Source organism: Nycticebus coucang, chromosome 14 (genome assembly GCF_027406575.1).
Source record: "Nycticebus coucang isolate mNycCou1 chromosome 14, mNycCou1.pri, whole genome shotgun sequence".
Classification (NCBI taxonomy): Eukaryota; Metazoa; Chordata; class Mammalia; order Primates; family Lorisidae; genus Nycticebus; species Nycticebus coucang.
The window spans coordinates 18,806,957-18,832,414 of NC_069793.1; the positions used below are offsets into that span (position 1 = coordinate 18,806,957).

General features: G+C 45.2%; 1 protein-coding gene across 3 annotated transcripts in view; it reads left to right on the top strand.

The window, feature by feature from the left end:
- LRP4 (LDL receptor related protein 4) overlaps window positions 1-22,304 on the top strand; it is a 59,686-nt gene extending 37,382 nt beyond the window's left edge. The window contains exons 23-39 of one of the 3 annotated variants that reach the window (XM_053561623.1): window positions 837-977; window positions 1,332-1,418; window positions 1,525-1,696; window positions 2,193-2,355; window positions 2,477-2,702; window positions 3,054-3,357; window positions 4,313-4,531; window positions 4,967-5,101; window positions 6,490-6,598; window positions 8,972-9,116; window positions 9,324-9,437; window positions 9,886-10,021; window positions 12,733-12,800; window positions 13,922-14,009; window positions 15,954-16,095; window positions 18,008-18,069; window positions 19,869-20,005. In XM_053561623.1, coding sequence (XP_053417598.1) covers window positions 837-977; window positions 1,332-1,418; window positions 1,525-1,696; window positions 2,193-2,355; window positions 2,477-2,702; window positions 3,054-3,357; window positions 4,313-4,531; window positions 4,967-5,101; window positions 6,490-6,598; window positions 8,972-9,116; window positions 9,324-9,437; window positions 9,886-10,021; window positions 12,733-12,800; window positions 13,922-14,009; window positions 15,954-16,095; window positions 18,008-18,052 — 2,294 coding nt within the window. In that variant the 3' untranslated portion in view covers window positions 18,053-18,069; window positions 19,869-20,005. Of the gene's footprint in view, window positions 1-836; window positions 978-1,331; window positions 1,419-1,524; window positions 1,697-2,192; window positions 2,356-2,476; window positions 2,703-3,053; window positions 3,358-4,312; window positions 4,532-4,966; window positions 5,102-6,489; window positions 6,599-8,971; window positions 9,117-9,323; window positions 9,438-9,885; window positions 10,022-12,732; window positions 12,801-13,921; window positions 14,010-15,953; window positions 16,096-18,007; window positions 18,070-19,868 lie in introns of all 3 variants that reach the window. The other 2 variants (XM_053561624.1, XM_053561622.1) reach the window with 2 other exon arrangements.
- The last annotated feature ends 3,154 nt before the right edge of the window (window positions 22,305-25,458 follow it).

Here is a 25,458-nt window from a genome sequence, read left to right on the forward strand (position 1 = left end):
CAGAAGCAGGACTTGGCTATCTAGACATTGGAAGTCAAGGTTTCTCCCTGGAGGATGTTGCATGGTACGCTGAATTGAAGTCTTATCTCCCAGAGAATTTGAGTGAGAAAGAAGCTACGAACTGTGCCTTCCAAGTTGTGGGAAGAACTCTCTGGGGTCCCTTTGCTCCCTTTCTTTTTTGTTGTCTCTCTTTCTTAATCTTCACAGTAAAAGGGTCCTTCAAAGAGAGCTACTTCCATAATATTAATCAAGAGGTTAGGCAAGTCACAGTGGCTCATGCCTGTAATCTCAGCACTCTGGGAAGCTGAGGCAGGTGGATTGTTTGAGCACAGGAGTTTTGAGATCAGTCTGAGTAAGAGTGAGACCCTTTCTCTACTAAAAATAGAATGACTAGCCAGGCAGGGTGGTAGTGCACTCCTCTAGTCCCAGCTACTTGGGAGGCTGAGGCAGAGGATCACTTAAGTCCCAGAGTTTGAGGTTGCTGTGAACTATGATGACTACACAGCACTCTATTCAGGGTGACAGAGTAAAACTCTGTATCCAAAAAAAAATTTTTTTTTAATTTTAAAAAAGAATTATCATTTATGAATACATGTAGGACCCTTAATTGTAAGTGCTTTATGTTCATAATCTCTTTCAATCCCTACAGTCAGCTTGTTATTCTATTTTATAAATGAGGAAACTGAGGCTTAAATAAAATTTAAATAACTTGCCTAAGATCACACACAACTAGAAAGGAGGAGGGCCAGGACATGAGCTTCCATTTGCCCAACCTCCAGAATCCTCTTAATGGCCATCTAGAGTGATCATCCTCTCTCGTCTCTCCACCTGGGCAGGCATGAATAGTTTCCTCATCTTCGCCAGGAGGATAGATGTTCGCATGGTGTCCCTGGACATCCCTTATTTTGCTGATGTGGTGGTACCAATCAACGTTACCATGAAGAACACCATTGCCATTGGAGTGGACCCCCAGGAAGGTCTGTGTGGCCCTCCCACTCCATCTGGCCTTCTGTCCCTGTCCTACAGCAGCTACTATCCTTCCTTTTCTACCACCTTCATCTCCTGCTAAGAGCCTGGGGGCACCCCATTCTTCCTGGCACAACCTCTGTCTATAGTACTTTCTCTTCAGTTGTGAGGGCCTGGTTTGGGGCCTCTGTCTTCAGTCTCTGCCAAGAGGTATCCTGCTATGATATTTCTACACTTTTTCTTGATTTCTTCTGCTTGGGTCCAGGGCTCTCTGACGTGCTTGGGTGTCTCAGGGTATGAGTCAGCTATATGTGTCCCATTATGGGGGGTAAGGGCCTAGATTGAGCCAAGCCTTCCCTCTCCAGGAAAAGTGTATTGGTCTGATAGCACGCTGCACAGGATCAGCCGTGCCAATCTGGATGGCTCACAGCATGAGGACATCATCACCACAGGTGAGCCTTCCTCCCAGCTGAGGGACTACCTTTCTGACTATAGAACTGGGTAAATAGCCTGTCTGTTTTAAAGCAGGAGCCAGCATGCTCTTTTGACTTCCTGCAGGGCTACAGACCACAGATGGGCTTGCGGTAGATGCCATTGGCCGTAAAGTATACTGGACAGACACAGGAACAAACCGGATTGAAGTGGGCAACCTGGATGGATCCATGCGGAAAGTGTTGGTGTGGCAGAACCTTGACAGCCCCCGGGCCATTGTACTGTACCATGAGATGGGGTGAGACCTGGCTCTATTGCTCTGGGTAGCAAGATGAGCCACCTCAGGGGAGGTATGGACATGGTGAAGGTGAGCACACATATATCACAGGAACCCTGAACTGGAGGTCACCATAGGTTGACCTTCCTAGGAATATTCCACTTCACTCTCACTTCTTTGGCAGGTTCTGTTTTCTGCTGCGGGTGGCAGTATAGTATAGAGGTTAAAAGCATGCGCCATGGAGTCAGGAAAGCAGGATTCAAATTTTTCATCACATATGAGCTGTGGCACTTTGGGTCTAGTAGTTACCCTCTCTAATCCTCAACTTCTTTACCTGAGAAATGGAGGTGACAGTGAAAGTGCATACCTTGTGGCCCTTATGAAGATTAAGTGAGAGAATGGATGTGAAGTATTTCGCGAAGTACCTGACATTCTATAAGTACTCACAGTGTATCTGACATACTGTAAGTACTCATGGTACATGGTAGCTGCTAGAATAATAGCTAATCCTTCTTAGGTTCATGTACTGGACAGACTGGGGGGAGAATGCCAAGTTAGAACGGTCTGGAATGGATGGCTCAGAGCGTACCGTGCTCATCAACAACAACCTGGGGTGGCCCAATGGACTGACTGTGGACAAGGCCAGCTCCCAGCTGCTATGGGCCGATGCCCACACTGAGGTGAGGGCCATCCCCCTGATGCTTCCCCAAAAGTCTGGGAAGTTAGGAGAGGCCTGTCCAGGATCTCCATTGAGGGCTCCTAGTCTTCTGATAGCCACCCCACTCTCTCCTTCCATTGCAGCGAATTGAGGCTGCTGACCTGAATGGTGCCAATCGGCACACATTGGTGTCACCAGTGCAGCACCCTTATGGCCTTACCCTGCTTCACTCCTATATCTACTGGACTGACTGGCAGACCCGTAGCATCCACCGTGCTGACAAGGGTACAGGCAGCAATGTCATCCTGGTGAGATCCAACCTGCCAGGCCTCATGGACATCCAGGCCGTGGATCGGGCACAGCCACTGGGTAAGAAGACACCTGGGGCTGTGAGTCAGAGACTCTGGCTTTCTGAGTCTCAACATCAGAAATATATACAGGGCTCAGAACTCATTTACAATCAAAAATGAGAGAACTGCCCAAGCCCCTTTCCCAGCTCAGGCTGTGTTTTCCTCTGGATGTGACTGGTACTTCAACTGCATGATGCCACCTTCAGAGGACTCCTGAAGGCACTCCTGTGGACACTCCTACCTCACCCCTGATAGGCACTGAATCCTGTCACTGAACAAGGAGTCAGCCACAACAAACTAGGACCTTTGGGAGATTCAGATAATATTATAGGCTGGATGTGAACACTTGTGCTTCTCTCTCTGATCACAGGTTTTAACAAATGTGGCTCAAGAAATGGTGGCTGCTCCTACCTCTGCTTGCCTCGGCCTTCTGGCTTCTCCTGTGCCTGTCCCACTGGCATCCAGCTAAAGGGAGATGGCAAGACCTGTGATCCCTCTCCTGAGACCTACCTGCTCTTCTCCAGCCGAGGCTCTATCCGCCGTATCTCACTGGACACCAGTGATCACACAGATGTGCATGTCCCTGTTCCTGAGCTCAACAATGTCATCTCTCTGGACTATGATAGTGTGGATGGAAAGGTGTATTACACAGATGTTTTCCTGGATGTTATCAGGTATGAGTATTGCTGAAACCTCTGGAGGGGTCTTTTGTCATCCCTAATGGGTGAGGTTGTGTTTTGTATTGACCTTTCTTTGTATTGCTGAGTTTCAAACTTTTGTTTGTTTGTTTGAAGATTATATGGAAGCCTAGTATTAAAACAAACAATAAAACAGATAAAGTCAGTCTGGGTACCTGAAGCTTCCACACCTGCCATGGTGTTCTGAGGGAGCTCCAAGAATCCCCTAGGACTCATTGATGAGTAGGTCATGTAGCTAGCGTCTGTAGTGCAGTAAAGGCTCCCTGGCCAAATGCCAAGGTTTATGGTGTTTTCCAAAGTTGTTTCATTTTTTATTTTTATTATTATTTAAATTTTTGGCCCCAACCAAGGTTAGGAATACTATGCCCTGCCCAATAGTTAGAGTAGTTTACAATGGCAGAGATTCTCATATGAAGTTACAGGGGCATTTTCCTTTGCTGTCCCTCAGGAATATATTAGAATCTCATGTAGGGACAGGTGGGCATAGGTGGCTTAGAGAAGTTGCCCAGGTGATTGTGACATGTTCCCTATCCTAAGGTTGAATTCACTGGGGTAGAGCCCCTATAAAAACAGGTAGATTTTGACAAATCTGCCATTCTTATAATCAATTCTTAGCAATCCTTCTCTCTTTCTAAAGATATACAGGGAATGATTAACATGTCTTCTAGCAAGACATGGGTCCAAACCCCCTCCTGTTTCCAAGTAACAGGAAACATAGTCTTCCTAAAAGAATTCATTCATTCAGTCATCCGTTCTACAAATGTTTTATTGAGCACTTACCATGCTGGGTGCTGAGAGATGTATAATAGATACTTGGTCTTTGCCTCTTTAAAGCTTACAGTCTAGTGAGGGTCTAATTATGGGAACATGGATTAGAGTTTGTCTATTCTGATCAGTTTGCTCACTCATCCAACCCTGGGCACTCCCCAAGGCGAGCAGACCTGAATGGCAGCAACATGGAGACAGTGATTGGTCGTGGGCTGAAAACCACTGATGGACTGGCCGTGGACTGGGTGGCCAGGAACCTGTATTGGACAGATACAGGTCGAAATACCATTGAAGCATCACGGCTAGATGGTTCCTGCCGCAAAGTGCTGGTCAACAATAGCCTAGATGAGCCCCGGGCCATTGCTGTTTTCCCCAGGAAGGGGTAAGTTTATGGTTAGCAGAAAAGAAATCCAGGGGAGAAGGACCTGGTAGAAAAGAGGCCTTTTCGGGTGTGGTGGCTCACACCTGTAATCCTAGGACTCTAGGAGGCTGAGGGAGGTGGATTGGTTGAGTTCAGGAGTTCGAGACCAGCCTGAGTAGGAACAAGACCCCATTTCTAAAAACAGCTGGGTGTTGTGGTGGGCCCCTATAGTCCCAGCTCCTTGGGAGGGAGGAAAGAGGATCACTTGAGCTCAAGAATTTGAGGTTACTGTGAGCTGTGATGCCACAGCACTCTGCCCAGGACAACAAAGTGAGGCTGTGCCCCCCCAACAAAGGAGGTCCTTTGAGGACTCCTCTATGTTACTGGTATTAATGTGTCCTCCTCTGTGTTCCCCCAACTTCTTGCTATCTCGATGATGTTACTGTTTTGTCTCAGGTACCTCTTTTGGACAGACTGGGGCCACATTGCCAAGATTGAACGAGCAAACCTGGATGGCTCTGAGCGGAAGGTCCTCATCAACACAGACTTGGGTTGGCCCAATGGCCTCACCCTGGATTATGATACCCGCAGGTGGGAATTATGTCCCAAATAGCCTTTTGGAAATTAGGTGGGCAGAGGAGAGGATGGTCAAGACTGAAGTAAGAAAAATGAAAAGATAGAAAGCTCTTTGGGCTTGGCGCCTGTGCTCAGTGGTTAGGGCGCGAGCCACATATACCAGGGCTGGCAGGTTCCAACCCGGCCTGGGCCTGGTAAACAACAATGACAACTACAACAGAAAACAGCCGGTGTTGTGGTGGGTGCCTGAATCCCAGCTACTTGGGAGGCTGAGGCAAGAGAATCACTTAAGCCCAAGAGTTTGAGGTTGCTGTGAGCTATGACGCCATCGCACTCTACTGGGGGCAAGAAAGTGAGACTCTATCTCAAAGAAAAGAAAGCTCCTTGATAGGTGGAGAAGAGAAAGTGTTGAGAAGGATGAGGGAATATCTTCTTAGAGCAGAAGTTGCTAAATCCAGCCCTCAACCCTGAGGTGGTTTTGTTTGACTGGTTTACATGTTCTTAGTTTGATAGCCTTCAGCAGAACACATGCTCTGGCTGGACCATGGATCCCACTCCCCAATCTATTTAAAGTCTGATTCTTGTATTTGTCACTCTCCTGATCCCTTTAGACTCTGGAATTTACAACTCCTGGTCTAGATTAAAAAATTCTAGAGGTGGGTGGCGCCTGTGGCTCAGTGAGTAGGGCGCTGGCCCCATATATCAAGGGTAGCGGGTTCAAACCCGGCCTCGGCCGAACTGCAACCAAAAAATAGCCGGGTGTTGGGGCGGGCGCCTGTAGTCTCAGCTGCTCGGGAGGCTGAGGCAAGAGAATCGTGTAAGCCCAAAAGCTGGAGGTTGCTGTGAGCCGTGTGACGTCATGGCACTCTACAGGCGGCAAAGTGAGACTCTGTCTCTACAAAAAAAAAAAAAAAAAAAAATTCTAGAGGGAAAAAAAAAAGAGGGTGAAAGGGCTCTGAAGCAGTTCTTTTCTCCTTTCTTCCCCCAGAAGAAGGGAAAGGACTCATAGTCATCTGGAGAGGTGGTAGAATGAGACTTCTTTTATCCTCAGTGAGGTCCATGTAAACTAAGTTCTCTTGAAAACTATTGGTAAGAATTTGGGCTTAGATCTTGGGTAAGAGTCGAAGGGTGATCAAGTTCCTGGAGATAAGTCTGGGTGGTGACTCCTCCGAGGTCCACTAGACTTTCCCTCCCTAGAACAGCCCTGACCTCACCATTAATAAATCATCATATTCCCTCTTTAGCTCTGGGACTTACAATGGCCTCTCATCAAGGGTGCTTCTTGATCGTTCACACAGTACCAGCCAGTTCAGCACAGGAAAGGACAGATAGCTCCTTAGAGGGAACAGCTGGCTCCATGGCAAGCATTTTGGGCAGCCATCCTTCTCTCCTTTTCTTCACAGGATCTACTGGGTAGATGCACATCTGGACCGGATTGAGAGCGCTGATCTCAACGGGAAGCTGCGGCAGGTCTTGGTCAACCATGTATCCCACCCCTTTGCCCTCACACAGGTACTGGCATGGGAGAGAGGTAGCTAAACCTCTTTAACTGGGGTGTTCCTTGGGGTTCTAAGTCAGCAGCCTCTGCTGTAGTTGCTACTCAACAGGCATGCTACAGAAGCCCATTATAGGGCTTTTTCCTGTACCCTGAAGCCTTGCCACCAAGTGCCCCACTGCTTCTAACCCACCACTACCATTTTCTAGCATCCCAAGGAGTGGTTCTCAAACAATGGTGATTAGGCTCAGTTGTGGAACTTGTTAAAAATGAAGGTTCCTGCAACCTGACTATAGAGAATCTGCTTTAAGAGTTGGGCCCAGGAATATTTGATAAATTCCCCATTTAATCCTAATGCTGTGGTCCCAGCATCTGTGCTCTGGCAGTTCACTTAGTAGCAACAGGGTGGAGTGATGAAAAGCCAGAGTTTTGAAGCATCCAGCCAATTGGTGTTTGTTGAGTACCACCGATGTGCCAGGTACTTTGGGTTCAAGTTCTATCTGTATTTTAAATAAATGTGTAACTTTGTTTTTTATGGTTTTTTTGAGACAGAGTCTCACTTTATTGCCCTCAGTAGAGTACTGTGGTGTCATAGCTCATAGCAACCTCAAACTCTTAGGCTCAAGCTATTCTCTTGCTTCAGCTCCCCAAGTAGCTGAGACTACAGGCAGCCACCACAACGTCTGGGTATTTTTTAGAGATGGTGTCTCACTCTTACTTAAGCTGGTCTCGATCCTGTGAGCTCAAGCAATCCACCCGCCTTGGCCTCCCAGAGTGCTAGGATTACAGGCTTGAACCATCGCGCCCAGCCTAACCGTGTAACTTTGAACAAGAGACCCAACCTTGCTAAGCTTTGGTTACCTATAAAACAAGTCAGCCTAATAATAGTATCCTCCTATTATTACACAAAACATTAACATAGTACATGGCACATAGTAGCACTAAATGTATGTTATCTCTAACTATTTTATTAGTAATTATTTTAGCTATCATTTTCAATAGTTCTAACACTATAAAATAATTGGGGAAGGAAAAAGAAGATTTACCAAGCCCAGCGCCAAAACAGAGATTCTCAATCACTTAAAAATCTTTGTTCAAGTCAGCGCCTGTGGCTCAGTGGGTAGGGTGCTGGCCCCATATACTGAGGGTGGCGGGTTCAAACCTGGCCCCGGCCAAACTGCAATAAAAAAATAGCCGGGCATTGTGGTGGGCGTCTATAGTCCCAGCTACTTGGAAGGTTGAGGCAAAGAGAATCGCCTAAGCCCAGGAGTTGGAGGTTGCTGTGAGCTGTGATGCCGTGGCACTCTACCGAGGGCAATAAAGTAAGACTCTGTCTCTAAAAAAAAAAACAAACTCTTTATCCATGGCTTGGTGCCTGTAGCTCAGTGGCTAGGGTGCCGGCCACATACACCAGATACATCAGAGCTGGTGGGTTCAAGCCTAGCCTGGGCCTGCCAAACACACAACAATGACTACAACAAAAAATAGCTGGGTGTTGTGGCAGACAACAAAAAATAGCTGGGTGTTGTGGCAGACACCTGTAGTGTAAGCTACTTGGGAGGCTGAGGCAAGAGAATCTTTTAAGCCCAAGAGTTTGAGGTTGCTGTGAGCTGTAACGCCATGGCACTCTATTGAGGCTGACATAGTGGGACTCTGTCTCAAAAAGAAAAAAAAAAAAAAAAACTTTGTCCATTTTTGACAAACATCTTCCACCTTGCCTATATTCTGTTTATATCCTACCAGCCAAAAAGATTTTGTCTGGCTTTACTTAATGATAGGCATTTTTTTTTTCCTGCTCTAAATGTAAAACTATGGGGTAATACTGAACATGGTTTTCCAATATATAAGCTTCCTCCAGGGTTTCTGACACATACCTGGGGTGGGAGGGGAAATACCTTCATTGCCCCTCCCCCAGCCCTGGTTAAAGATTTCACAATTATTGCATTAAAAGAAAGCCACCCACAGAAGCTAGCAGATGACTGGGAGCAGTGCTCTGACCTAAGGGTTCAAAAGAACATAGGCCTAGAAGAACTTTTTACTCCTATTTGCTAGTTAGGGAGCCATGCAGTCAACTGAGCACTGAGTGTTAGGTTCTGATAATTCAGAGATAAATAAAACACATTCTTATTCTCGAAGAACTTAATCTGGTAGGACAAACAGGTAAACAGATTACCTTAAGAGTCTAAAAACTCACTTGACCAAGTGACTACAAGGTATAGAAGAACATGGATGAGAGAATGGTAAACTGTATGTGGAATTGGGAATGCACAGAAGTAGACCTGGTGAATAAGAGATGAAGAGGGCATTTTAGCAGAGGAAATAGCACATGCTGAGGCACAGAAGCGGCACCTGAGTAATATTTTACTCTTTTGGGTTTCCCTCTCGAGTAGCAGGACAGGTGGATCTACTGGACAGACTGGCAGACGAAGTCAATCCAGCGTGTTGACAAGTACTCAGGCCGGAATAAGGAGACAGTGCTGGCCAATGTGGAAGGCCTTATGGATATCATTGTGATTTCCCCTCAGCGGCAGACAGGTGGGCTCCTGGGTGTGCTTCCTTACCATCAGTGGGACTGAGTTAGGGCCACTGGAAAACATTTTGGTTGACATCTTTAGCTCTTAGACCTTTTCAGACCATGTGGTCATATCCATCCTGCCTTCCTGTCCCTGGGAGTAAGGTTGCCCCAGATTTCCTCCTTTTAGAGAAGTGCTAATACCAGACACTCACCTGCTTTGCCTCCAGGGACCAATGCCTGTGGTGTGAACAATGGTGGCTGCACCCACCTCTGCTTTGCCCGAGCCTTGGACTTCGTGTGTGCTTGTCCTGACGAGCCTGATGCCCGGCCCTGCTTCCTTGGTGTGTTATGACTGAATGGTCTCTGAACAGCAGAGTCCCTAGAAGGGTAGAGGATCAGCAGTCCTGGATCCCTGTTGTTGTTCTGGGTGGGATTCCCCTGCAGAAGGTCTTATTACTAGAGAGACTGGGAGCAATACGTTTGGGCTCCTTGGGCTTGCTTTAGACCTCTGGCATTTGCTAGAACATAATTTAGGTCTCTTGATTCCCAGATCCCTGCTGTGTGATCTTCAGTGGCCTGTGTATTGCTCTGTCTTCCTGATTGTTGAGGGCTAGCTATGCCATTCAGTGCTATTAATATTGAATCCAAGTCCCTTTTATTTATAGTATTAATGACCTGGGATTAGGATAGCTAAGAAATTGCTCTGACAAGTTCTCCAGCTGCTACTCCTGGTGTGTATGTTGAGGTTTAGAGTTCCAGTGGCCCACTCCAATCCTCTTTTCTTTTCAGTACCTGGCCTGGTGCCCCCTGTTCCTGGGGCTACCAGCATGAGTGAAAAGAGCCCAGTGCTACCTAACACACTGCCTACCACCTTGCGATCTTCTACTTCCCAGACTCACACATCTCTGGAAGATGTGGAAGGAAGGTGAGTAGGTTCAGTATAGGACTGGGAGCCCTTTAATTCACATTATCATCCCCCACCTGCAGAAGGTCATAGTCCCAGTTTGATAATTCTGGCAGATTAGAGGTGGATCACATAATTAACCACGAGTTCCTGCTATTTGGAGACTTTTTGTTTTTGTTTTTTTGGCCAGGGCTGGGTTTGAACCCGCCACCTCTGGCATATGGGGCCAGCGCCCTACTCCTTTGAGCCACAGGCACCACCCCAGTTCCTGCTATTTGGGACAAGAGGTGATATTTATTTATTTTATATTTATATTTATTTATTTGTTTGTTTGTTTAGAGACAGAGTCTCACTTTATCACCCTTTGTAGAATCCCATGGCATCATAGCTCACAGTAACCTCAAACTCTTGGGGTCAAATGATTCTCTTGCCTCAGCCTCCCAAGTACCTAGGACTGCAGACACCTGCCCCAACGCCTGGCTATTTTTAGAGATGGGGTCCTGCTTTTGCTCCACTGATCTTGAACTCCTGAGTTCAGGCAAGCCATCTGCCTTGGCCTCCCACAGTGTTAGGATTACAGGCGTGAGCCACCATGCCCAACCAGGAGGTGATATTTAGACTTGTCGATTGTTGCAAGTGATTCCTTTTTAGCTCTAAGAGCAAGAAGCTTTAAGTGCAGCTTTAAAGAGAATTGACTTAAGAGGAGTTCCCACATGGCATTTCTCTTTCTTCTTCTCTCCCTGTGATATTTGCTCTCATATCTCAGGTTTAGTATATAATCTTAACCTACAGTGGTCTCTGAGCTATGGCTTTATAACTTGGAGCAAAAAGGTTTCCCCGGAGGTATGGTGCCCTTAGTTTATAGTGACCCTACCTTACAAAGCCCTGTGCATACACATGTACACACTCCATTATTAAATAAGCAACTATAAACACAAACAGTTCTCAAATCAAATATGAAATTTTATATACCATAAAATTGAAAGTCCTACCAATTATAAAATGCATCCTGATTTGAAAGATTAAACTGAAAACATAGGGCTGGGTCTGGTGGTTCCCACCTGTAATCCTAGCACTCTGGGAGGCCAAGGAAGGAGGATTGCTTAAGCTCAGGAGTTGGAGACCAGCCAACTACTAAAAATAGAAAAATTAGCTAGGCATTATGGTAGATGTCTGTGGTCCCAACTACTCAGGAGGCTGAGGCAGGAGGTTTGCTTGAACCCAGGAGTTTGAGATTTCTGTGAGCTTGGCTGATGCCACGGCACTCTAGCCTGGGCAACAGAGTAAGATTTTGTCTTAAAAAAACAAAACAAAACAAAACATAAAAACATAAAAACTGAAACCATGACCAGCAATCGTGAGATGCCATCAATTCTAAGTCACATTCCTATTTCGGAGATGTGAGACTATAGAAAAAAATGCACTTCTGAGTGGCGCTTGTGGCTCAGTGAGTAGGGTGCCGGCCCCATATACCAAGGGTGGCAGGTTCAAACCCAGCCCCGGCTGAACTGCAACCAAAAAATAGCCGAGCGCTGTGGCGGGTGCCTGTAGTCCCAGCTGCTCGGGAGGCTGAGGCAAGAGAATCGCGGAAGCCCAAGAGCTAGAGGTTGCTGTGAGTCCTGTGATGTCATGGCACTCTACCGAAGGCGGTAAAGTGAGACTTTGTCTCTACAAAAAAAAAAGAAAGAAAGAAAGAAAAAAATGCACTTCCTAGAATTGATGAAATATGATACTTAATTTAGAGATAATTATGTTTTACAAAGTTATACTTTTATAAAAAATAACCTGGAGGCAGGGCATGGTGGCTCATTTCTGTAATCCCAGCACTCTGGGAAGCCAAAGCCGGAGGATTTCTTAAGCTCAAGAGTTTGAGACCAGCCTGAGCAAGAGCAAGACCCCCATCTCTACTAAAAATAGAAGAAGTTAACCAGGCCTTGTGGCAGGCGCCTTTAGTCCCAGCTACTCTCAAAAGGCTGAGGCAGGAGTATCACTTGAACCCAGGAGTTTGAGGTTGCTGTGAGCTAGTTTGAAGGTTGCTAGGTTGCTGTGAGCTGGGCAACAGGATGAGGCTCTGTCTCAAAAAAAAAAGACTTTTGACTCCCTTCCTTGGACATTTTCTTACTGTTGGAGTTCTCACTCAAAATGGAGTGCATTTTGGTTTCACATCCTCTTGCAAATATCTTTCTCAAGCCTTTTAGGAGATATTACCTTTAATTGCCTGCTTGTAATATGCCACAAAGAAGTTACCTTCTGAGCATTTCAAGTTAGTTATCAGAGCACTCCCTCTGGATGTCTTGGATATTCCCTGGCGAAAGAATTAAGTGAAGAAAAACAACTTTTTTTTACCTTGTAATAATTAGACCTAGTGATAATTTTTATCCAATCAGATTACCTGGGCTAGTGCCTCTTCCAACTCATCCTAGTAGTTTAAGAAAGCCTATTATTGATGTCCTTAGTATTCTTTCTGCAGACTTCTACACCTGCTTCTCGATCTTAAATGTACATAAATATGTTTATAACACATTTAAACAGGGCATAGTGGCTTGAAAACAGTGACTCACAATTTCTTCTCTCCTTTTCATGGTCTAGCCCTCTCCATGCTTCTGATATCTTCTATCTGGTATGCTCTCATGCCTGAAAGCCCCACTTATAGGCCTTGCCCCTTTCCTGGGGGAAGACATGATCCTCACTGAATACAAATAGCCTTCATATTCAGTTCTCTGTGCCCACAGATGCTCTGAAAGGAATGCCCAGCTGGGCCTCTGTGCACACTCCAATGAGGCCATACCTGCTGCTCCAGGTAAGCCCTAAGTGCCCTACAGTTTTGGAAAAGACAATATAAAGAGTCTAAGCCTTGGCTTGGCACCTATAGTTCAAGTGGCTAAGGCACCAGCCACATACACCAGAGCTGGTGGATTCGAATCCAGCCCGGGCTTGCCAAACAACAATGACAACTACAACCAAAAAATAGCCAGGCGTTGTGGCAGACATCTGTAGTCCCAGCTACTTGGGAGGCTGAGGCAAGAGAATCGCTTAAGCCCAGGAGTTGGAAGTTGCTATGAGCTGTGATGCCACAGTACTCTACCCAGGGCAACAACTTGAGGCTCTGTCTCAAAAAAAATAAAAATAAAAAAAAGAATCTAAGTCTTGGCCAGGCATGGTGGCTCGTGCCTGTAATCCTAACACTCCAGAAGGCCAAAGTGGGCAGGTTGCTTTAGCTCAGGAGTTAGGAGACCAGCCTGAGCAAGAACCAGGCCCTGTCTCTATTAAATATAAAAACTAAGGTATGAGGATTGCTTGAGCCCAAGGGTTTGAGGTTGCTGTGAGCTATGATGATGCTATGGCACTCTACCCAGGGCAACAGAGACTCTATCTCAAAAGAAATAGTCTCCCTATTATTTAGTCTCCACTGATATTTTTCATAACCTTTGGGGAGACTCTTTGAGGTGTATGAACTCTTTTCTTAGACTAAATCCATAGAGATAATAACCCTAATAGCTATCATTTGTGGTGTGCTTTCCATATACTAGGCACTTGATAAGCCATGTATATACTGTGTGTGTGTGTATAGGTATGTATACATATATTTATTTAATCGCTGCTAGCCCTATGAAATATTATTATTATACTTACATTTAACTATCAGAAAATGTGGGCTTAGAAATTAAGCACTTTGCCTTAAGTCACATGGCTAATGGGTGATAAAACTGGGATTGGAGATGCTGACAGGGTGATAGATTTCTTCTTATCCTCCTCCCCCACTTGCTGTGGCCTCTCCTGAGTAGAAGGCCTCTAGTCATCCTCTGATATGTGGCATCCAACACCTATAAAAGGGGCCCTTCATCCTTCTACCCTTCACATCAATACCAGCTGGAAGGTTGTGTAAGTGGTCCTTGCCCAGTGTCTCTTTCTTCTTCCTAGGGGAAGGACTTCATATCAGCTATGTTATTGGTGGACTCCTCAGTGTTCTTCTGATTTTGGTGGTGATTGCAGCTTTGATGCTATACAGGTAACCTCAGCCTTGCTGCAGGGGTCACATGTTTGTTGGCCCTCATTAGCACATCTGGCATTTTCTGAAGCTCCACAGTTCACTGAGTCAACCTCCGATCAGCCTTATTTCAAAGTTGGGTCCCTGGTGAGAGGAGCAGCAGGATAGGATAGAGGCCTGAACACTGACTTTTCTTTTTTTTTTTTTTTGGTAGAGACAAGAGTCTTACTTTATGGCCCTCGGTAGAGTGCCATGGCATCACACAGCTCACGGCAACCTCCAACTCCTGGGCTTTAGCAATTCTCTTGCCTCAGCCTCCCGAGTAGCTGGGACTACAGGCGCCCGCCACAACGCCCGGCTATTTTTTTTTGGTTGCAGTTCGGCCGGGGCCGGGTTTGAACCCGCCACCCTCGGTATATGGGGCTGGCGCCTTACCGACTGAGCCACAGGCGCCGCCCCTGAACACTGACTTTTCTTCCCCAGTCACAGCCTACACATTTTTCCTTATGTAATGACTGTAGCAACTCTTGGAATTTTCTCTGTAGGTTAGGATGCTGAGGGCATAGAGGATGTTACCGAGAGACACACACAGAGGTAAAGCTGAGGCTGACTCTAGTATCTGTGCTTTTTCCACTACCTTGCACTATACTAAACCATTGAAATTGGAAATTATTTTCCCTTTACATAAATGTAGTCCTTTACTGTATAATATTGCTTGACATATTGCTCAATAATTATCTTAGAAAAGTGAAATGTGCCATTTTCAATTCAGAATCTTCTTTTTATGTCTCTCTTTATATTTTCCATCAAATGCTTTAAACACAGTTCATACCAAAAAAAAAAACAACTCGATTTTGCTGCTGCTGCTATTCTTCATCATCATCATCATCATAAAAAATATTTAATAGGCCAGGCATGATGGCTCATGCCTGTAATCCTAGCACTCTGGGAGGCCAAGGTGGGCAGATCACTTGAGCTCAGGAGTAAGAGACCAGCCTGAGCAAGAGTGAGACCCTGTCTCTACTAAAAATGAAAAACTAAGACAAGAGGATCACTTGAGCCCAAGAGTTTGAGGTTGCTATGAGCTATGACACCATGGCACTCTACTGAGGGGGAAAAAGTGAGACTGTGTCTCAAAAAATAAAAAATAAACAAATAATGTTAGTAGTTAGCACTCCTGGATATATTATCAATGCCACAACAACCCTATAACACAGGTATCGTTATTATTCACTTCACAGATGAGGATCTCAGGTTCAGAAAGTTTAGATTATGTCTTCCACAATCCCAGCCAGTAAGTAACAGTGGTGGGATTAAAACATAGATCTGACTCCAAGGCTTAGTGTAGTAGTTATCCATTGCTAAATTAAAAAATTACCCTATAATTTAGTGACTTAAAATGACAATCATTTATTATCTCACAGTTTCTGAGGTCAGAAATCCAGATGCAGTTTAGCTGGGTGCCTCTGCCTCAAGGTTTCTCACAAGTTGCAATCTAGATATTAGCTGGGGTTGCAGTCTCCTCTCATGGCTTGACTGGGGAAGGATTCTCTTCCAAGTTCACTCATGTAGTTGTTGGCAGAATTCAGTTTTTCCTAGGCTATTGGCTGCAGGCCTTTCTCATCAGTTCCTCGCCTGCTGAGCCTTTCCATAAGACAACTTACTACATGGCAGGAAGCAGCTTGCTTTTCCCAGAGGAAGAGCAAGAGAGAGCAAAGGAGAGGCAACCTAAGACCAAAGTCAGTTTCTTTGTAACATAATCTAGTATCTGTCATTTTGGTAAATTCTTTCCATTAGAAGTAAATCACCAGGTCCAGTCCACTCAAGGGGAAGGGCATGAATACTAGGAGGTAGCGATCAACTACAACCATGTTAGAGACTACCTACTATATTCAGGTTACTGCTTCCCCAGGTATTACCCTCATAAAGATCTGAACTAATTTCTTATTATATTTCCTCCTAAAGACACAAAAAATCCAAGTTTACTGATACTGGAATGGGGAACCTGACCTACAGCAACCCTTCCTATCGAACTTCTACTCAGGAAGTGAAAATTGAAGCAATCCAAAAACCAGCCATGTACAACCAGCTGTGCTATAAGAAAGAGGTAAAAATGGGAATGTATATGCAAGGTCTTTGGGGAGGTCAGGTGGGAAGGGATTATGTCCCAATTGCCTGAATAAGTCAGTAAGGGCCATTAGGTAGTCCCATCTACCATTTTGGAAGTTATAGTAAACAGAACAACTGAATGTAATTTGGATTTCTAGAGAGATCTAGAATCTCTGAGGGATCAACTTGAGGGACCTTAGTGAGAACAAGGTTAGAAGGCAGATCCCAGGAGATCTGATCTGAAGGCAGTGAGTATCCATTTCCCTGCCACAGGATACTTTTCTAGACTCAGGTTCTTTTCTTCCTGCCATCGTCATTCGCTTGCAGTGTGGCTATGACCCAGAAACAAGGAAGCTGTCCTAGACAAAACTGAAGAGCTCCTGGACTCCCCCTTTTCTAACTTCTAATCTAAGCTGCTAGCACATGTGCCTGGGAATGGCTGGTTTTTCCCTGTCCTTCATCTTGTTACAGAGACTAAAGAGATTTTTCTAGAATTCTGAAGGTTTATGTGCTTTTTGTTTTTTAGCTCTTTTGTCACTTCAATGGAAAATTATTTGCTAAATGTTTAGGCATGAAATATAGTCCCAGGACTGGGTGTGGTGTCTCAAGTCTATAATCCCAGCACTTGAAAGGCCAAGGGGGGAGGTTTGTTGAGGCCAGCAGTTCAAGACCAGCCTGGGCAATATAGTGAGATCTTGTCTCTACAAAAAATAAAAAAATCAAGTGGGTGTGGTTGTGCACACCTGTAGTTCTAGCTACTTGAGAGGCTGAGGCAGGAGGATCTCTTTTTTTTATTTTTTATTATTATTATTATTATTTTAGCGACAGAGTTTCACTTTATCACCCTCTGTAGAGTGCCATGGCATCACAGCTCAGAGCAACCTCCAACTCCTGGGCTTAGGTGATTCTGTTGCCTCAGCCTCCTGAGTAGCTGGGACTACAGGTGCTCGCCACATTGCCCAGCTATTTTTTGTTGCAGTTTGGCCGGTGCTGGGTTCGAACCCACCACCCTCAGTATTTGGGGCCGGCGCCCTACCCACTGAGCCACAGGCACCACCCCAGGAGGATCTCTTGAGCCCAGGAATTTGAGTTTGTAGTGAGCTATGATGATGCCACTGCACTGTAGCCCAGGCAAAAGAACAAGATCCTGTCTCAAAAAAGAAAAGAAAAATAGTCACATTTCTACAAGGGAACTATAACCTGGCATTTCAAATTTTCTTAACCTGAGGTAATCTTGTTTTTTTCTGATATCCTGTAACCTTTCATTAAAAGTTATTCCTTATGAAGACCCTAATCAGTCTACTTCTTTGGCCTATCTAGCACAGTCAAAACCTGCTCTCACCACTGAGGAGCTTTCATGCATAATGAATGTGTTACGTAATAATCATGTGTTTTAAGGATCCATAAATTCACATGTTAAAAAAGTTTCCACTACTTCAAAATAGAACCTGCAAGAATAGCTTGTAGTTTTAGGAATGGTAGACCTCTCCTCAATTAATATCTGAGAGAAAGACTTAAAGATTCTTGGGTTCCGGGTGGCGCCTGTGGCTCAGTCGGTAAGGCGCCGGCCCCATATACCGAGGGTGGCGGGTTCAAACCCGGCCCCTGCCAAACTGCAACCAAAAAATAGCCGGGCGTTGTGGCGGGCGCCTGTAGTCCCAGCTACTCGGGAGGCTGAGGCAAGAGAATCACTTAAGCCCAGGAGTTGGAGGTTGCTGTGAGCTGTGTGAGGCCACGGCACTCTACCGAGGGCCATAAAGTGAGACTCTGTCTCTACAAAAAAAAAAAAAAAAAAAAGATTCTTGGGTTCCTTGAGTGTCTGATGCCCCAGAAAAGAACTACAATAAAGGTCATAGGTTAGCAATTAAAATTATGTGACTTCTTTCTTCTGTTGTCTGTTTCTTTCTCAGCAGCTCTTTCACCCCTCTGATAGCTTTTCACCCTTTCTCTTCTGATTTCCTCTTGATTTCAGGTACCTGTTGCTGTGTGTTTGTAGAGGGAGTGATGTTCCCAAATTGCAAGTGCCATGTCCCCAACCTTCCCCTACCTTACCCAGCATGTTTCTGTGATAAAGACTCTGAGTGGCCTGCATCTTATCTTTTACTAATTTCAGCTTAGGGGGGGGTGTTTATGCCTCTCAGCATGGTTGAAGGAGCTATCGCTCCCAGAGGTTAGGGACCATGGTTTATTGTTGTTTTGTTTTTGTTTTTTTAAGATAGAGTCTCGCTCTACTGCTGGGGGCTAGAGTGTAGTGGCATCATCATAGCTCACTACAATCTTAAACTCCTGGCGTAAGCTATCCTTCTGCCTCAGCCTTTCAGTAGCTGGGACTACAGGTATGCTTCATCATAGCTGGCTAATTTTTCTATTTTTTATAGAGATCTGGTCTCACTATGTTGCCCAGGCTGGTCCTAAACTCCTGACCTCAAGTGGTCCTTCCACCTTGGGTTCCCAAAGTGCTAGGATTACAATTGTGAGACATTGCACCCAGCCAGAGACCATGTTTTACATTGTATAATCATCAAAGCACCTACCACAATATCTGTTCAACATAGGGGCTCAATAAATATCTGTGGAGTTGGGGGCGGCTCCTGTGGCTCAGTGAGCAGGGCACCGGCCCCATATACCAAGGGTGGCGGGTTCAAACCCAGCCCCAGCCAAACTGCAACAACAAAAAAAATAGCCGGGCGTTGTGGTGGGCGCCTGTAGTCCCAGCTACTCGGGAGGCTGAGGCAGGAGAATCGCCTAAGCCCAGGAGTTGGAGGTTGCTGTGAGCTGTGTGAGGCCACGGCACTCTACCGAGGGCGATAAAGTGAGACTCTGTCTCTACAAAAAAAGAAAAAAAAATATCTGTGGAGTTGAATTGTTACTAAAATAGAGCAGCAGTTGCAGGACTTTTGAGGCAGGAGTACTATCCCAGGAACAGAACCCAAGCAATGGTCCATTTTCTTCTGGCAGTGGTGGCATGTTTATTGGTATCCCCAGAAGCCAGGAGTAAGGCTATCATTTGAGGAGTCTATAAAGTGACAAGCCTGAACAAAACTCAGTGCTGTCCTTGGAAATCCCAGGTTTCTTGGGAAAGGTCCCAGGGCTTATGGGAGTAGACCCAGAGTAACCTCCCCAAAAGAGTTATGGGAAAGCCACCATTGTATTGACATTTAGAACCCAAATAAGAGGATTTTTGGAGTCCTCCTCCTGTCTTACCTCCCAAGTTTTTCCTCAACAAAATTAGAAGAGATAATTAAGCACAAATGAGCACATAAAATGTTTAAAATCTTAAATAAAAGCACACTAAATTGCCTTTGCTTATTGCTTTTGATGATTTATATTAGCATGATATCTCATTAATAAACCACAGTAACAATAGCTAACATGTTCATGTTTTAGTGCATCTTTTATCAAGCACTCTTATAATTGCATTCCATGAATCACCTTATTTAACCCTGACAGTAATTTGTTGTGATGTGTGGAAACTATTACTTTCCCCACACTTCAGTTTTAGGGACATGAAAGAATTTGCCCAAGGTGACCAATGCAGGATGGAAGCCATGGTTCTCCCTCTCCCTATATTATAATGGTAATAATAATCGTAGTTGTTCCTCTGCTTTTAGGCTAGGCCTCGTATAATTGCCCTGACCCAGGCTCCCCATTTGTGGGATTTTTCTGTTCTTCACATCTACTCTTACCCTACCCACTTCCTTTTTCAGTTCACCATGAGTTCCTTCGCAGGGAGCCAACTGACTGACCATGTCTCCCCACTCTCCACCCTAGGGAGGGCCTGACCATAACTACACCAAGGAGAAGATCAAGATCGTAGAAGGAATTTGCCTCTTGTCTGGGGACGATGCTGAGTGGGATGACCTCAAGCAACTGCGCAGCTCCCGTGGAGGCCTTCTCCGAGATCACGTGTGCATGAAGACAGACACAGTGTCCATCCAGGCCAGCTCTGGCTCCCTGGATGACATGGAGACAGAGCAGCTGTTGCAAGAAGAGCAGTCTGAGTGTAGCAGCGTCCACACTACAGCCACTCCAGAAAGACGGGGCTCTCTGTCAGACACGGGCTGGAAACATGAACGCAAGCTCTCCACAGAGAGCCAGGTCTAAATGTCTACCTTCTCGTCCTTGCCCGCCTGTTCTTCTCCTTTATGGACTTCCAGTCCTTGTGCTCGCTTACATAGCAGGCCCCCTCATGTGCTTGTCCTCCTCTTCCTCTCATCCCATAATTGCTCCCAAGCCCTCACGGGAGCTATTTTCCTTTTCACCTAAGTCCATGACTACCTGTGCACAAGAAATGATGGCATATCTCAAGAACTTAGACCTGGATTTTACCATAAGTCTCAACTTTTGCACTCCATCCTGGGCCCCCTGAGACTGGGCTTGGTAACAATTCCTTGCCAGTGTAGAGTTCCACCTCCCCTTCCCCTGGTACCTTCAGTGCCTGCCCCATAGCACAGAAGCAGCTGATGATCCAAGACTGTACTCTCCCCCAACACAGCTGGCATGACTGCTTCCCTGAAAGGACATGGGGCAGGGGGTACATCGGTAAAGAGAGATGAAGGATAGAGGCTGAGAGAAGAAGGAAGAGTCAGCCCAGCTGGTATGGGACTCGGGGAAACCTCCAGCCTCAAATGTGTTGGTAACATGAAAAAGCTTTTGGGGGCACTTGGGCCTTGGTATCCCATCCATTGCTGGCAGTGGACGTCATTCTTGTCCTAAGAGTCACTGCCTTTTCAGCTGCAGTTTCTGGTGAGGTATGGGTGTGGCTGAAGCTGTTCTTCCTGCTAGAATGTCTGGAGTGGTTTCTACCTTCAGATGACTGGGGTCCTTTTCTAAGTCCTTTATTCTTAAGTAATCAGATTGTGAGCCAGTGGCTTGAGGGAATGTTGGGCCTTTGGGTCTGAGTCTCTAAAATGTCTAAGAAGCTGTACCTAGTCCAAACATAGCATACCACCTAAATTTGAATGTCCTGTTACTCTCTTCCTCATTTTCTGGGATTCTGAGAGAAGAGATCTGGAAACAATCTTTCAAAAAAGGACCAGAAGTTTTTATATAAATGGTCAGGAAGAGCATTAAGTGGTTACAGACTTATGATGCCCAGGGCTTAAAGAGAAGTGTCCATGAGGTTGAACCTCCTGTGTTCTTTCTCAAGTGCTCAGGGATCTAAGTAGATAGAGAGCTTGTGGCTGCAGAGTGGTAAAGTTCCTATTCTAGTTCTTTCCTGAGCTAAGCGACTTACTTTCCGTGCTGAGATGTCATCACTTGGTTCATGTTCATTAACACAAAGGACATGTGTCTCAGGCTAGTATCAGGGGAGTTCAAAATTTCTTCTGCCCTAAAAATTCTCCATAGCTCTTCATTTTTTTTTTTTTTTTTTTTTGCCTAATTTGCTTCTCTGACTTAGCCTTGTGGCACCAACACTGTGCAAAGTCCTATGGTGAGGAGGGCTAAATAAAGATGCAAACAAGTGGGCAAAGAGTAGAAAGGTAGAAAGACCCGCTCATGAAGCCTTCTCTGTCCAGATCTCTTCTCCCCAGGAAACAGAAGAAGCATAAGAGGATGACAAGGCCTCAGGACCAAGGGGGTGGCTTTAATGGGAAGTTTCCTGACTCGAAACATCTCCTGTGGCTATTACTATTACTGCCAAACATTGGTCAAAAAGGACAAGATTCAATCTGTTCTGGTCGGTTCTAAGACTGCTAGAGACAGACACGAAGCTCTTAGCCCTGCTCTCAGTAGCCAGCCCCAGGTCTGAACCTACTCATTACAGCCAGCCCAAGAAGGCTTTTCCAGTGTAGCTTTCCAGTGGGGAAGGTGAGGCACCACTTGTGGCAGGAAAGGAGGATATTTCACACTTGACAAAGCAGTCAAAGAAGGAGCACTTTGGGACTTTAGCTTCATGGTTGGCGAGGAGGAGAAAGTAGAAAAGTGGCATTTTCTTGATTGGAAGGGGGGAAGGATCTTATTGCACTTGGGCTGTTCAGAATGTAGAAGGGACATATTTGAGGTAATATCTATTCGAGCACTGATTCACTCTATACAAAGCAAAATCTCTCTGTCCTAAACTAATGGAAGTGATTCTCCCACGCTCATGTGTAATGGTTTTAATGTTACTCTGGAGAGATTGGACTTTCTGGAGTTATTTAACCACTATGTTCAGTATTTTAGGACTTCATGATAATTTAATATAAATTTAGCTTTTCTTAATCACCTTGCCTGGCTTGTAGTCATCACTAAGCCTTCACCTGCTCTGTCTGGCAGACCCATGCTGTGGAAACCTGCTTGCAGACATTACTTCTGAGACCTCTGGGCATGTGGGGACAGTGAAGAATAATAAAGGTTGTGAGATTCCTGGTGGAGTTACAGCTCATCTTAAGAAGACAAGTCAAGACTAGAGTTCATTGACTTATGAAACCCATATTTCCTTTAGAAGAAGGATAATAAATAGATTTCACCCTAAGTGCCATCTTGATTGGTTGGTTATAGCTGCCTGAGGTCCTGCCCAAACTCAATGGCAAAAGTGTCATGATCGTTAGTGACGTGTCCTTCCTATACCAGAAAGAAATATCATGGCATGTATACTATGTGCTTTCTATTTCTATTCTAGGTCTTTCAGGACTTCGGTATCATAGAACTTGACTTTGCCTTACAATGATGGTCACTGGCAGGACTATCTAATATAGGCTGGGTGCAGTGGCTCACGCCTATAACCCCAGCACTTGGGAGGCTGAGGCGGGTGGGTTGCCTGAGCTCACAGAGTCAAGACCAGCCTGAGCCAGAGTGAGATCCCATCTCTAAAAAAGAGCCAGACATTGTGACAGGCACCTGTAGCCCAAGCTACTTAGGAGGCTGAGGCAAGAGGATCATTTGAACCCAAGAGTTGGATATCGCTGTGAGCTAAGACATCACAGCACTCTACCAAGGGTGACCAAGTGAGACTCTGTCTCAAAAAAAAAAAAAAAAAGTATCTGATATAGTAGGAAAAGTACTGGAACTGGGGACAAGGAGGGCTAATTCCAGTCCCAAACTTGCCACTAGCTCTGTTTGAGCTTAACCTACCTCGTTACTTGGAGAATGGATAAAATGATCACTAAGATTACATCTTCTCATAGCTCATTCACTACATCTTAAGGCTAGAACAAGGAGTTGGGGATCCCTTCTCAGGTTCTCTGGATGTGAAAATTGGGAATCATGTTAGTCTCAGTGCCAGATGTAGAATTTGATGTCAAGTCTCAATAGTTGGTTTTTCTAACCCACAAACCATCTATAGAGTAATTCCTCCATTTATTCATTCATCTCCTACTATGGACTAGGTAGGCACCAACCATGCCTAAACCAGAAAGATTGTCTCACAGAGCTTACGGTCCAGCAACACCAGTATCACCACCACCAGCCCCCCCAAAAAATGAAGAAGAAAGACATGAAAACAAAGTTTGAAGCCTCTTATGTTCAAGGGACAAAGGATCTGAGTGTGAACTACAGAGTATAATTTTTTCAGGTTTTATGAGTAAGTGTGCTAGAATAAAAACAAGTGGAATTGCTCAAAGATAACTCCCTCCTACACCCACTATTCTCTTACAGAGAGAGAGAAAAAAAAATAAAAACAGAAAAAGGAGGACATCTTGCCTGGTACTCTGGATACAAAACCTAGAACTGGTAGGCAAAAGGTGGGTCAAATTCTAATAAACTGGACATATTTTTACAAACTAATTACATTTAAAATATAATCACTGCCCTTATTTCTGTATGGTATGAAAAAACTGTGGAACCTAAGATGAAAAGATCTCTGACCCACAGAAAGGTCTTCATGGCATGAATTGATGCTTTCACCAAACCTAGGCCTGAAGAAACAGTCAATGATGCGTAGGAACTTAGAAGAACTTACAAGAACTAAAGGTGCTCTGACATTCAAGGATATCCAGTAAGCTTTGGTTCTGATTTCTACTTACAGACATAATGATAAAAGAAACGTAGTTGTATCCTTTTTATGGCTAAAACAGTGTATGTCTTCATATGTAAAGATGACTCTCAAGTGATCCATTTAAAAGGATATGTTAAGAATGTTTAGAATGTTTTAGGGCCAGGGTGTTCAACCACAGCCTGCAGCTGGCTATGAAAGCTTATCTGTGGTGGCAGATACCACGAATATTACTCATGGACCTTTTTTGCTCATCAATTTTTGTTAGTGTTTGCGCATTTAATGTGTGGCCCAAGACAACTCTTGGATTAGCATTCAAAGACAGCCATGCTGTGGTTGGACGCCCTTGTTAGACAGTCTTTGTTTTGAAGCATTTCCCACCCTCACTCATTTATTTTCTCTCCAGATTATTCTCCTGTTAACCGGCTGGCAGAGCCTCGCAGAATTCAGCGTAGGAAACAGGGTTTTATTTCCGGTCAAGGCTCCTACTCAACAACTTTGGATTCCCTGACATGGTGTTAAAACAGACCCAGACAGCCTAATGAATGGTCTGAGTTTAAACCCAAGGCCAACTTAGCCCCAAACTATACAATTTGCCTATTTCATTTTACAAGAGTTAAGGAGCCAAGAGCTCCCATATATTCTGCTCTTCTAGTGGTTTTCCCCCTAGCCTCTAAAAGCTGTTGACAGCCTGCTAATGAGGTCCCTATCTCTCTCTCATGCCTCCTTCCTCTTTGGTGGGGCAGATGCCTCCGGTTCAAAGTTCTTGGATAGCCTACATTTTGGGGGCTATGGAAAATAAGAAAATGGGCTATTAGGGCGGCACCTGTGGCTCAAGGAGTAGGGCGCGGGTCCCATATGCCGGAGGTGGCGGGTTCAAACCCTGCCCCGGCCAAAAAAAAAAGAAAATGGGCTATGAGAGGAAAAAAAAGGCTATTCATTCCTCCATTCAACCAGCTCCTATTAAATGCAACTAAGTGTAAACCGGATAGGCTTTGTTTGCATTCTTGGAGGCCTGTTAAGGCACTAAAACCTATAGCCACTTGAGATCTATATTAATGTCACCACTGCTATCTTCAGGGAAGAATGCAGGGGGCATCTGGATGGAAAGTCGAAAAGAAGTCCATCACTGAAGCTGCTCCTTTTAGTCTCGAAACATGGATCCTTGTTCCGTGGTAGAGATGCTTCAACCAGAATGCAGCTTGTGGTTACACTGGAAAGAGCACTTTCTCAGCTGTAGCAGGCTTTTTAGAAATACCCAGCACAGGGCGGTGCTTGTGGCTCAGTCGGTAAGGCGCCGGCCCCATATACCGAGGGTAGCAGGTTCAAACCCTGCCCCTGCTGAACTGCAAACCAAAAGATAGCTGGGCATTGTGGCGGGTGCCTATAGTCCCAGCTACTCGGGAGGCTGAGGCAAGAGAATCCCTTAAGCCCAGGATTTGGAGG